Source organism: Lipomyces chichibuensis, assembly GCF_038497645.1.
Source record: "Lipomyces chichibuensis strain CBS 12929 unplaced genomic scaffold V1513scaffold_29, whole genome shotgun sequence".
NCBI classification, from domain to species: Eukaryota; Fungi; Ascomycota; class Lipomycetes; order Lipomycetales; family Lipomycetaceae; genus Lipomyces; species Lipomyces chichibuensis.
In genome coordinates, this window is record NW_027117481.1 from 43175 (window position 1) to 55938 (window position 12764).

The 12764-nt window shown below is 47.6% G+C and overlaps 5 protein-coding genes and 1 non-coding gene across 6 annotated transcripts; 3 read left to right on the forward strand and 3 right to left on the reverse strand.

Moving 5' to 3' along the window:
* Positions 1-98: 98 nt before the first annotated feature.
* Positions 99-1021, forward strand: V1513DRAFT_449122 (isomerase-domain-containing protein). Its single transcript, XM_066898634.1, has one exon. It carries the CDS (start codon positions 223-225, stop codon positions 916-918), a length of 696 nt encoding a protein of 231 aa, XP_066752187.1. The 5' UTR covers positions 99-222; the 3' UTR covers positions 919-1021.
* A 4-nt stretch (positions 1022-1025) lies between these two features.
* V1513DRAFT_459743 (Urb2/Npa2 family-domain-containing protein) lies at positions 1026-2587 on the reverse strand (the record flags this gene model as incomplete). Its single annotated transcript, XM_066899784.1, has 3 exons — positions 1026-1858; positions 1907-2305; positions 2359-2587. The coding sequence occupies 3 exons, from the start codon at positions 2585-2587 to the stop codon at positions 1026-1028; spliced, it is 1461 nt and encodes a 486-aa protein (XP_066752188.1).
* A 782-nt stretch (positions 2588-3369) lies between these two features.
* On the reverse strand, positions 3370-5362 carry V1513DRAFT_382519 (uncharacterized protein; the record flags this gene model as incomplete). Its single annotated transcript, XM_066895109.1, has 4 exons — positions 3370-4409; positions 4464-4665; positions 4727-5096; positions 5160-5362. The coding sequence occupies 4 exons, from the start codon at positions 5360-5362 to the stop codon at positions 3370-3372; spliced, it is 1815 nt and encodes a 604-aa protein (XP_066752189.1).
* A 425-nt stretch (positions 5363-5787) lies between these two features.
* V1513DRAFT_t74 lies at positions 5788-5861 on the forward strand. The gene has a single exon. It is a non-coding gene; the product is annotated as a tRNA-Asn (tRNA).
* Positions 5862-6488: 627 nt separating this feature from the next.
* V1513DRAFT_157964 (Sodium/calcium exchanger protein-domain-containing protein) lies at positions 6489-10406 on the forward strand. Its single transcript, XM_066894242.1, has 4 exons — positions 6489-8514; positions 8563-8889; positions 9007-9692; positions 9743-10406. The coding sequence occupies exons 1-4, from the start codon at positions 6658-6660 to the stop codon at positions 9990-9992; spliced, it is 3120 nt and encodes a 1039-aa protein (XP_066752190.1). The 5' UTR covers positions 6489-6657; the 3' UTR covers positions 9993-10406.
* A 33-nt stretch (positions 10407-10439) lies between these two features.
* On the reverse strand, positions 10440-12463 carry V1513DRAFT_449135 (uncharacterized protein). The gene has a single exon (XM_066898635.1). It carries the CDS (start codon positions 12200-12202, stop codon positions 10820-10822), a length of 1383 nt encoding a protein of 460 aa, XP_066752191.1. The 5' UTR covers positions 12203-12463; the 3' UTR covers positions 10440-10819.
* Between the last annotated feature and the right edge of the window lie 301 nt (positions 12464-12764).

Below are 12764 nucleotides of genomic sequence, written 5' to 3' on the forward strand. Positions count from 1 at the left end.
TGCGGCGGTTCCGTTGTGACCGTCAGTGCCCAGTACAACACCCTCAACTGCGGGCGGCTTCACCGCCGACAAAATGATTCATCATCTTAAATAAAAGCCTTAGCCATCGACGACCAACTTCAGACTTCACTCGCCTCCGATTCCGCCAAAGCCAAGTGGGCAGGCGTTATCCTCAATTCTACGGCTTAACATTATAACTTGGTGTCATCTGCAAGGCCAGTCATGACAGTCTCCCCCACTTCGCTGTGCACACCCATCGTCAAAATCTGCGGCACTAGAACAGTAGAAGCAGCCCAATGTGCGATATCCTCGGGTGCAGACTTAATCGGTATGATTCTTGTGCCGGATCTCAAACGGACCGTTTCCGCAGACCAAGCAAAAGCCATTTCCCGCGCGGTTCACGAATTCCGGGAGTCCCGACCTCCCCATGACGTATCTTTGACAGACCATCCCATGGACTGGTTCGCGGGGCATGTTGAGCAGATTAGACTTCGTGCGCCATTGGTCGTGGGTGTGTTTAGGAATCAATCGTTGGATGAGGTGCTTCGGCTGGTGAAGGAATATGATCTTGATATCGTCCAGTTGCATGGCTCGGAACCGTTGTCGTGGGCACGTGAGATACCGGTTCCCGTGATCAAGAAGTTCGGGCCTGGTGAAGACGGTTTGATGGTGCCGGGACTGCATGCCGTGACACTGCTAGATGGCGGTGCAGGTGGTGAAGGCCAGAAGATTAGCTGGGAGGGATTACCTGGAAGTGGCGCGTTTATGTTGGCGGGAGGATTGACGGTTGATAATGTTGCCGTCGCGGCCAAGGTCCCGAACGTAGCCGGTGTGGATGTTTCTAGTGGTGTCGAAACCGACGGAAAGCAGGATTTGGAGAAAATTCAGATTTTTATCAGGAATGCGAAGGGACTGTAGGTCGTCTGTTAGTTTGGTGTACGATATTGGACAGTATAGACAAGTTTGAATACCATGGTGGCGTTAATTTTGGCGTGTTATAATACATTTAATATACACCACAGTCTCTAAATCTCATGCCACTTGCCAAATTTCAAATAATCATCATACGCAGTCTTGAAGATTGCACGAGCAGCCACATCTAACGCCGCATTCGCGATCTTCAATTCGTTCTGTCCCAACGAGTCAAAAAGCGTGTAAATACCCTGCGTCAATGCATGCCGTGTGTCAGGATCGAAATTGTAGTGCAAGCTCGCGTAACAGTATTCAACTAACAAATACGGCGCGTGCTTAGAGAGTGCGCGGCGAGCAACACCGGCTGCAGAAGAAAGCGGTAATGATGACGTTTCGGACGAGTCGGCTAATATTCGTTTTCGAGAGTCTTTCCAGGATCGCGCGGGCGGTTCGCAGAGGTTAGATGTTAATCGAGAATATGCTAATGCGCAAGACGCGGAGCATGCGGCCGTACGAGACAACCAGGCCGCGCGTTTCCAGTGATTCTGAATCGATTTCTCGATTCGCTTGTTCGAACCGATCGGGCGAGGTACGCAGAGAGGATAAAGGAGGTTCTGCAAAAGGCGAATAACCAAATTGTGGTGGCCACGGAGGAATTTGCTGAAAGAGAGCAGAATGGTGGACGTTACGGAGCAAAGACTTAGATACAGTTCGTCGATATCGTATTCATCGATAAAGGACGGACCTGAGCGGGACGTGGAGAGTATCAAGAAGACACTCAATTGTTCGAACACAAAGGGAGAAACAAGCGACGGCTGTTTCTTCAGAACAGTCTCAAACATATGCAAGATCTTTATAAACAGCTTCGAGCTCGTTATTTTGCCTAATCCTAAAACCAGAGAACAACAGATCAAAGATATCTTCTTAACAAGGAACGCGTAATGTTCTGCTAGGGTTAGCTTATACCTTCAGTTAAGATCTGTATGTAACGCACCTGATCCGTCAATCGTAATCAAACAGGTTAATGCTTCGATATAACTAGCCTGGCTGTAATCTGTTGCTGGATACGAAATGTGAACCAGTTCATCAACAATCTCACCATAGATGTATGCGCTCCACGACTTTGCATTCTCTTGAAACAGTTCCCGTATCATTTTACAATCCACGGTAGCGATTCTGGTCGACAGGTCATGCAAAGCAACGAAGTAGGACACAATATGCTGTGCGCGAGTGAGTTCGTCATGCGCTTTGTGAGGAGAAGAAAGAAGAAAGAGTTCAAATATTGCTTGCACTATCTCGCCGCATATTTCAGAATTAAATGTGTCATGAGAATTGGAATTGATAAAACTGATGCCAATTGAGACATGAGACAACACTGTCGTAGGCAATGTTCCTGTAATGTAAGTCAGCAGACATTGCGGCGGCTCAATAACGCAGAACGCTTACCGCGTGACTTTGAATCCAAAAGCGAATAAATCTCTGATAGAGAAAATACCAGGGATCTCATTGCAACAAAATCATCTTTGTTCACAGTAGACATGTACCCAACTATTTTCCCTCTCACAGCCACCAGTCGACCCGGCAACACATCTAATCCACCAATTTTCTCCAAAAAAGAACTAGATATCGCAAACAATCTGAGATATCCTATATTCAACTTCTCCACGCTCTGCATTATGGCATCATACGATGTTGCGTTCAACGCTTCCAGTAGAGCTCTTTTGTCCTGTGAATCACCGCCCGAAGAATGTTTGAAAACTTGTTTGACAATATCGACTGTTATCGATTCCAAAAGTGTATCTTGGGTGCTGTTTAACCTGTTGACAAGATACTCTAACCCTGCAGGATTACTTTGCTAAAAACACAATTAAATCAAAATCGTAGTACACCAAACTAAATAATGAATGACATACCAAAATTGCGGTCATACTCGGAACCATCAACAGTTTTCTTATCAGCCTGCGGCACTCCAAACTCAATGAACGACTAGAGGATGCATCCACAACAAGTAAATAATCCAAGATCCTCTCTCGACGAGATCTTCTTAATGCTTCAATTGGGTACTCCAAGAGGGAGGATATGACTTTGCGCATATACTCTTCTTGCTCGGCAGAGAGTGTGGAAGCTGTAGATGCTTTCAAGATGTCGATAGTTTCTGTTATGTGGTCGAATTGTTGTATTTCAAACTGTGATTGCAAGTGTAAGGCAATACAGTCTATTTTCACATTAGAATGTACTCCCATTACAAAATAAATACTACGGTATACCTTTGATTTTAACCTGCTCGAACGCGACAGGCAACGTAATAAGTCTTTTCCAAACATTGGTAAACAGCTCCTCACTATGCACGGCCAAATTCCACAAGCTGGTCACTAATTTCTTGATCTGCGCAATCTCAAAGCGGTGTCTATGTCAATGTCAGAACTGAGGGGGGGCACCATTTGGTAGTCATGATGCTTACTCAACAAGCACAAGCCATCTATTTGTGATGCAATAAGCAAGAGCAGTAGACAAGTTCTCCTTGCCGATATGCGCAATATCCTGATCCCAACTCGAGTATGACTTCCTGTCCATTATATCGAGAAGCCATTGTGCGACTGGCGAAAAGCCAGTCCATGACTGGAACTCTGCCATTCTAAATAGTATCTGAAATTTGAAATATGATATCCGTCTATCTTTAATTCTCTTATCGGGATTGACCAGGGATTTGACAGCTGATGCAATGTCGGAGGCTTCGGTATATGATGATTTAATAACTGATTTGACAATAGTTTTGTGCATGGAAAGAATTAGGTACTTCAATCTCCACGTTAGATAATTTTTTTGTAAAGGTTTCGCATCCAGCAATGAATACAGTCGCTCAGCCTTCAACAATAGCCAATCAGGTAAGGGATCTTGCAATAATGATGCGCCAATTGTAATCGCTATCAAAGGTAATAAATCGCCTTCGATAAGATCGTCAGTCTCATCTTTAGGAATAATTTCCTCGAAAATCGAATGTAGCTGATGAATGGTCCAATTACCGGAAATCTGCGTCGCAACCGCCCGGACCAGATCCTCACTAATCAGCACGCTAGTCTCTCGCACGCCCTCAGCTAAGGTGTTCCTCCAAATATTGATAAACCGCGGTAAATTTCGGATTTTTGTATATGCTTCTGCGACTTGGCATACAAAACCCACAATTTCCGGGCTCTTGTCGGAATTCCGTAACTGATCGTCCATCAATCCTTCCACTAACGGAAACACCGCGTCAGCAGCAACATCGAGGACGATCGTTGCGAGATTCCAATCTATGGGCTGCTGAATAAGTAATGCTTTTGTCAGCATTTCTGACGAGATTGTGATGTCGTGATCTTTAGCTTGACGGAGGATATACTGCGCAGTTTGGGGTGCGAAATTGAGGAATTCTTCACACATTTTCGGCATAAACGCTTGTTGCTTCGTTTTTCCAAACTTGGACAGACCAAGCGAAAGCACATGGCCGAGGAAGGCACCGTCTGTAGCAGTCATTAGTCTCGCGACCTGTATTGGACATCAAAGTTAAGACGCACCCTGCTTGACACCTGGAATTTGGGATAAGGCATCACATAGATCCTTGAACGGCTGGTTCTCATTGCCTTTAATTACGGATGGACTGAACACCAAATCACGAAGAATATTGCTGAGTTTCTCGTGCAGCCTTGTTTGACTGTCAACTTCCTTCAAGACTGTGAACGAGGCTAATAACCCTCTATCCGAGAAGCTTTGCGATATCTTTTGGTGTTTAAGTAAATAAGTGCGACTGAGGAAGAGAAGCAGTAATAAGTGAATTTACCTTCTTGAAATTGGACACCCCATATAGTGCGTTCTCATATATGACAAAAATTAAACGGTACCACGACTCCATAGCTGCGTCTGGAATCACACTAACGATCTTCAAATAATCTATCACAATGGACATCATAACGTCCGTCGGACATCGTAACCATATATTCGCCTGTTCAACGCATTCGACAGAATTGAATACTGAATTGAGCATTGCAAGTCTCTCCTTGTTCCGGTCGTCGTTCGCAGCGACCTCCGAAGCAATCCAGCCAAGTGTTGATTTTATAGTATCAAGAAATTTATGGCGGTGGTATATTTGACGCTGTGACTCTGTGTCGAGTGAAGCCCATATGGTTTTGAATAACTTCCAATAATCTTCACTATATCACATAATCGTGTGAGTACACCCATTTGGAATCCTGATCGAGACTGAAAGTACCTACTTCTTCGTTCCGATCTCCGCTCTGTCAAACCACCAGTCCATCAAAAACTCCTCTTTTCGGGGAAAATAAAGGTTCGCGTATCTCTCATCTATCAGACCATGCGCAAAATCTATCAAAGGACCGATATCCTCTGTTTTAGATCGCAAAAATCTCGACGCCTGCTCCGACGTCATCGTCGGTGCTTCCGCTATGGCTGATCTCATTGCAGGTCACTATATCGTCGAGATCTTCGCAATTCTATATGACATTATGGTGTATCTGCAACTTTCTTCGACATCAGATTTTTGACATCGATGTGAATGTGTCAACTAATCCAAATCTGACGCGAAAACAACGAAAGCCATCTAAATTTTTCAGGGGGTGGGAAAGTTTTTAGTCTCCACTGAGATCGTGTGTGCTCAAATTTTGTTAAATTTTATTTTACGAAAATTCACTAATAAAACAAGTGATGTGCAACGCGCTAACCACTTGATATATACAAAATGAAATATCAAAAATCGTATGTAGTTATTATTATTAATTGCAGCCGAGAAATTTAACAAAAGCTTCGACATGCCAGATTAACCCTACCCCTACATTAAATTTATTACAAAGAGAGCCATCTTCCCAGGGCTCTACAGACGGATGTGACTGGATGGCCAAGCTGGTTAAGGCGTACGGCTGTTAACCGTAAGATCGGGAGTTCGATCCTCCCTCTGGTCGTTGTTTTTTATTGGCAGGTCTCATCTCTAGATTGGTTTACTTTTGTCAATGGATTAATGGACGGGACATTTCAACTGCTTCAGATATTATGGGCTGCAGGGAATGTCGTATGTGGGCTGTACAAAGTTGTTCCGGAACGCCTGCTCTGAGTGGATTGGTAATACCACATTTGTTATGCTGATCGTGTATTTTTGTAGAACAACACGCGACGATTAATGTAATGATTATCACATGTGTCATGGATAGACATAGTTATGGAAGAAAAATAAATCGGGACTTCCGTAGCAACATTCGGCTATCGATAACTAGCACTGCCGTGGGGGTGTAGTGACGCAATCTCCGCCATCACTGTCCCTATGTACTCATCAGTAGTCTGTGAATTATTGTGTGCCATGACGTTGATTTCCTGCAACATACTCATTGGTCTGTCATCTGACAATAACACTACATTCATTATCAGCAGATATCCCCTGCCATGCTTATTCAATAGACGGAGACCGGCGAGATAATGCGCTGCGAATATAATGCCGATGAAGTTACCCGGAAATTAGTTTTGCCTATTGAATGCGGGTGCGGCGCCTTTTTAGGTGAGGAGGCTACAGTTAATTGTTACAATTTTGTGTTCCCAGACCACTCACAGGCCACAGGTTCCAAGCCATCGACAATTGCTATCGAATCATCAAACGTCCCACTCCAGTTCATCCCATCTCCACTCTACCCTGTCGCCCACATCAGCACTCTTTATTCTCTGCTTCCCTTCATTCTGCTGCGTACTCCGCACGCACTCGTTTCCACGATGGATCACGCGACTCGGCGGCCTTCAGTCGCTAATCACAGATCGTTCTCTGTTGAGGATGCACGGCGGGAGCTAGATATCGACAGGGCATCTTCATCCGCCCGCCACAGGGCAGGCAGCTCTCGAAGACGGTCTCACCAACGGCACGACAGACCCTCTCTCGCCACGGTTCATTTTACTGACGACCCATCAGTTGGTGCCACCGCCACCCCAGTCCTAGAATCCCGTGTACACATCCACCATCACCATGGCCGCGACGCCGCCGACCGCGTAGCTACCCAGGACAGTCTCAGTCCCGAAGATGTGTCGCCATCTACAGAGCAACCTGACGAGAACGACGGTGACGACTCTGGAAGCACCCTCATCCACACAACAGACGGTGACGACGAGTTTGACGACTCATCCGACACCGCATCCATTGAGTCATTCACTCTCCGCGAGCGTCAAGATGCCATCAACGAGACCCATCCTTTTGGTATTCGCATCTGGAAGCCTGCTTTGTACAAGAAGTCTCGTTCGGTGCAACGTATAGCCGAGGGCGATATCCATTCCGCGCCCGGTAAGAAGGTGTCTTGGGTGGTTTCGGTCGGAAATTACCTCTGGTCCATCATATTCGGTATTCCTCTATGGATCATAATCCAAATACCAGCAACGTTTTGTTTTGTATTCTTCTTTTGGAGCGCGTCTGCCCGTCAATATGGTCGAGCCTTCTATGCCCTCGCGAACTATTTTGTTTTCCCATTCGGAAAGTTTGTGCAACTCGACCAAGATGAACATTACGCACTCGAAGATGAAGGCGAGGGACGGTCGCTCGGTGAATATGAAGAATGGCGAACAGGTAAAGATCGTGGCCGGCTGTTCTTTGGACCGAGCTCACGTCGACCTTCACATCGATCGCGACGCCAGTCCGGTGGCCTCGAGCCGATACACGAGACTGACGGCCTGCTGAACTCGTTGGGCGGTCCTAATGACGACGAAGCCAATGGCAGCAGAGCTACTGGCGAAGAAGGAACAGCTTCGTCATCTGCAGTGTCGGTTACGTCGATCGAGTCTGGCATGCCATATGCGACTAAGCGGCGGTTGTTTGGGCGTGGCCAGTGGAACTTGGGCCGTATCATTTTCTATGTGTGGTTCTATGTACTTGTCTATCCCGCATTGCTGGTTGTCGCGGCCATCTGTTGGTTCATGGTCTTTGCGATACCGATGGCACGGGTCACGGTTCACCTCTGCTCACATCTGCGACGACATCCTCTCGTGTTGTCGTTCCATCACGACAACCCATTGACCCGCGACGAAGAGTCGTTCGAAAATACGTCAATTTTACTGTGTACGTACCGTGCGTTTGGCTGGAACTATTATAAATATACAGTCGACGGTACCAACGTTTTCCTCATGAATCTGATGTTTGTTGTCGTGTTTACCATCTTCGACCAGTATCTCATCTCGAAAATCCTTGGTTCGTCCACCTTTATCACCGCTCCTGGCGTGATTTTCGTGCTTGCACTATGCTCCGTTATTCCGCTCGCTTATTTCATCGGACAGGCCGTTGCCTCTATTTCTGCACAGTCATCGATGGGTATGGGTGCCGCGATCAATGCGTGCTTCTCGACCATTGTTGAAGTATTTTTGTACTGCGTTGCGCTCACTGAGGGCAAGGGTCGACTCGTCGAAGGTAGTGTTATCGGCAGTATCTTGGCTGGTGTCTTGGTCATGCCTGGTTTGTCCATGTGCTCTGGCGCGATTAAGCGCAAGACGCAGCGATATAATCCGAAGTCCGCTGGTGTGAGCTCTACCATGTTGCTGTTTGCCGTCATTGGCGCTTTCGCACCAACTTTATTTTACCAGATTTACGGATCAGTGAGTTACCTATGCTTAATGATATAAACCTCCCTAATCCTCCGATAGTATCAGCTCAATTGTGTTCCCTGCACTTCTCGAGAAACCCCAGAGCCAGTTGACGGAGTCGAAGCTACGTGCCGGCGTTGCCAGTTTTTCCTGGACCCCCTTACGAACGACAATTTCTACAAGTCGGCAGTTAAGCCGTTCACATACATTTGCGCCGTCCTTCTTTTCGTATCATACGTCATTGGTCTGTGGTTCACGTTGCGCACGCACGCGGCCATGATCTGGCAGACCAATCCGTCATCGTCGAATCAACCTGTCGTGACCGTTTCCGCCGGGCAGCCAGACGGCGCAACGTTGCCTGCGGACGGCGGTTCGACTGCACTAGCGGTATATGACTCTTCTTATGATGATGTTTATGGATCTAGTAACAACATGGGCGGTGGTGTTAATAGCCATAAATTCAAGATTCCGCTACTTGGTGGTCAGCGCGCTGATCCTGTTCAGGAATTGCCACTTATCGATTTACACGCGGATGAGAACGGTACCCCTTTGGCGACAGCCAAATCGCCGATACCCGGTGCAGATTCAAAGAAGACGACTTTAATGAAGACTGATGCCACGCCGACAGCTAGAGGCATTAATTTGACGGTTCCTAGTGCTACTTCGACAGGTGCGACGTCGCGTCGGGGATCGCTTCGGAATCTGTTTAGATCAAAGGCTGGTTCGACGAAATCGAAGCTACCCATGCACGAGAGACCATCATTTCCTGCGGCTGCACCTGAGCCAGGATCGCCGTCGCCAGTGGGTGCCGACGCACAGGCCGAGGAACAGCATGCGGGCGGTGGGCACGACGCGCCAAACTGGAGCAGGCTAAAGTCCACAATCATTCTCCTTGGTGCAACGATTTTATACGCGGTGATCGCGGAGATTCTCGTTGATACAGTCGACGTTGTTCTGGACTCGGTCGCTATTGACGAGAAGTTCCTCGGTATCACTCTATTCGCGCTAGTGCCGAATACGACGGAGTTCTTGAACGCTATTTCGTTCGCTATGAACGGAAATATTGCCTTGAGCATGGAAATTGGGTCTGCATATGTGCTGCAAGTTTGTTTGCTGCAAATTCCGGCTTTGATCTTGTTCAGTGTGTGGAACTACACTGCGAACGAAAACCTACGAGATTACACATTCAGGTGAGTCCGACTGCCATATGGTTGATAAGTTAGTTGCTGATGATTATAAGCTTGGTGTTCCCGCGATGGGATCTAGTCGTGGTGGTACTCTGCGTTTTCTTGCTTTCTTACATCTACGCAGAGGGCCGAAGTAACTATTTCAAAGGCTCGATCCTTATCCTGAGCTACCTCGTGGTGATGTGCGGGTTCTGGTTTAGCGGGACGACGGGTGAGGCGCAGTTATCTTCTGTGCCGCAGAATATGATTGGTGGCGGCTCTGTTTTCATTGTTCCCGGGATGCTTTCCGGCTTCGGAATATGAGTGCTGCGAACGAGATGGGAGAGCCAAAGAGGTCCTTTGGCTTATATGCAGCAAACATTCTGAGGTGGAGGAGGGTTGCTTGCTCCTTGTGGGATCATACCAACATACATTAGACCCAACGCATGTAGACATTGCAATTGGGCATCATCATTTGGTAAAACGAAATCAAACTAAGGCATACTCATCAATATCATCGACATCATCATCATCATCATTGCTACCGTCATCGTCAGCCACCCAGCTTCCGTTAAGTTGATTCATGATTGTATTATATTAGTTCCGTTATTTGGGATTGTTTACTCACACGTTTGTGTCTCTTTTGGTTCTAGTTGGTGCTGGGACTTATTTTCTTTCGTTAGCATATTATTTCTAAGTCTTTATTATTCTCTGTGTCTGCAGACAGCGGTAGTAGTTGTTGAGTTTAGTATATAACGAATGTGACGCTTGTTTCCGTTGCTTTATTGGTTGTCATTATGATATATATATATATGTATGTCGACTTTATCAATATCCGACCAGATTATGTGATTGAACGGCCAAAGTTGGAAGCTGTACAATCCGCGCAAAGAAATCTCGATAGCATTGACCGCGACAATAAATAATTACATGTAGTAAATATACACTCCATACACTTCCTTTAGAACAATTAACTATATAAATATATAAGCAAATAAAAACAATGAGACGCCAAGGAAATACGCCATTAACCATTTACAAAGACAAAGACCCCGTACTCCAAATGACTGTACTCACACAACCATACTGCAATAGCAGAGCACCGTTATATTTCGTTACCGATCGATAGTTGTATCATAAGATCATAAGCCTCAAGTTTTCCTCTCTTTTTCCAACTTTTCGACAATACCTTTCAGCTCCTGATTCTTCCTTTCCAACTCCTTTAAAAAATCAACGACGTGGCCCAACACCGTACTTTTACTGAATCCACCTGCCCGTAATACAGGTACGAGATGTGATAACTCATCGAAACCTTGTTTGATTATATCTCGCCGTTTCTTTTCCGATGAGATGTGGTTCTTGCGGCGTTGTGCTTCGGATAGGAGTTCCCGATTTTGATTCGAGGACAAGTCAGCAAACTCTGGGGATGTTCGTCGAGCACGCTTTTGCTGCCCAGGGACCGGGGTGTCAAACTTTATTGATGATGCCCTCAGTTCTGGTGAGAGTGATACCAAACTCCGTTTTCTTTGGGCACCGACGGCATCCGGGGACACCGCGTGCGGACTGACGGACGACGATACGGAAGATGAGGATGACTGCGCGGGAAGTTGCTGGGCATGTAATGCAGACGGTGGGATCCCGTGCAGCGGGTTCTGCGTTTTTTCTTCAGCGTGGTCGGAATGCCATACAGCCCCATCCTGGCTCATTTGCCGCAATATCTCTGACGCAGCGACATGATCGCTCTCACTTGTACTATGGCCCCGCCTATGATTCTGCCCGGCGTTTGATTGCGTTTCTGTGTGCTCTGGATTCAACTTGAAGCCAGACTTCGAAAATCGCGGGTCTGAGCCCCATGCGAGACCCTGTTGGCGATGCGCTGCGCGAAGTAATATCGCGCGCTCCTCGGCCGTAATGTGTCCGCTTCTAATAGCGTCCAGGGTCAGTGGCGGTCCGACAATCTCCGCTGTCGGTAGTAAGGGCAGCTGTATAGGTGATGAAGTGTGGGGTTGTTGGTGACCAGACGGCCAAGACGGGATGGATCCATCCACAGATTGGCTCTTCGCCTTCCCGTTCGCAAGTGGAGGGCCGGCGCCCGAGTGCGTATCCGCTTGGGGACTGCACGGGCTGTGCACCAGTGGTGGGAAACCAGGACCCGCTATTGGCGGGGGAGAGACCGCAGAAGACGGGAAGGGCCAGGTAGGTAAATTCTCAGGCAGGACGGGATCGAAGATGAAATCCGAGTCTAGAGCGAGCTTGTCAAGGAAGTCGGAGTACGCGAGGCTCTCGCGGTCGTCGAGAAGGGGTGTGCCCTGCAGGAGAGGAGGCGGGTGTTGGGGGATCGTGATGGACGGTATGGACGAAGCGGACGAAACAGGCTGCGGATGTTCTAAGTATGCTGAGGACACGTCGGCGGAAAACGGGCCAGGCGAGAGACGGCCCAGGAACGGGTCGTCAGGCGCGACAGAGCGGCGGAACTGAGGCGACGTGACATCGATGTCCGGCTGACGTGAGGATCTTGCAGTCGTCGAAGTCATCGCGTCCAGAGAGCCGTTAGCATTTGGTGGAGATGCAGACAAGGACGAGGTAGAGTATATGAGAGTATCGAGATGAGGCCGCGATTAGCGGATCGACGAAGCCAACTATTGGCACCGCGAACGTCGTGGATCCGGACAAACAGATTCTGACAGACGCAGGACGATAGTATGATAAGTAGATTGTGCGGAGTAATAGGTATCGATAATAATAATGCTCAATAGCGTGTGCAGTGCTGGCTGAGTAAAAATGGACGAAGCTCGTCGCCGTCTTGTGACGGCCATCGCTGCACCGCCTTGGCACATGCTCATCCGTGGCCGTGGTGGCTGTGCGGCTCTACCTTGCCCTAACCACGAACCCCGCCCTTCTTTTCGAGAGGGCCTTAAGTTGGAAAACAATTTATCAAAACTTTCTTAAGCCGCCGATTTAGTCAAACAGCGTTTATCCTGCCTATTTCAATCTCCACTTTCTATTGCAAATTCCGGATCGCCACCGTCGCCGCAAATTCGGAAACCACCACTTGCCACGATCGTAAGACGGAATGCAAAAAGGCAAGTACTAGAG

Bases quoted from the DNA above. Each gene is read 5' to 3' on its own strand.
- V1513DRAFT_449122 (XM_066898634.1), top strand. From the start codon at position 223: ATGACAGTCTCCCCCACTTCGCTGTGCACACCCATCGTCAAAATCTGC.
- V1513DRAFT_157964 (XM_066894242.1), top strand. From the start codon at position 6,658: ATGGATCACGCGACTCGGCGGCCTTCAGTCGCTAATCACAGATCGTTC. The intron at 8,515-8,562 runs GTGAGTTACCTA...ATCCTCCGATAG, and splicing joins TTTACCAGATTTACGGATCA to TATCAGCTCAATTGTGTTCC. The intron at 9,693-9,742 runs GTGAGTCCGACT...GATGATTATAAG, and splicing joins CTACGAGATTACACATTCAG to CTTGGTGTTCCCGCGATGGG.
- V1513DRAFT_449135 (XM_066898635.1), bottom strand. From the start codon at position 12,202: ATGACTTCGACGACTGCAAGATCCTCACGTCAGCCGGACATCGATGTC.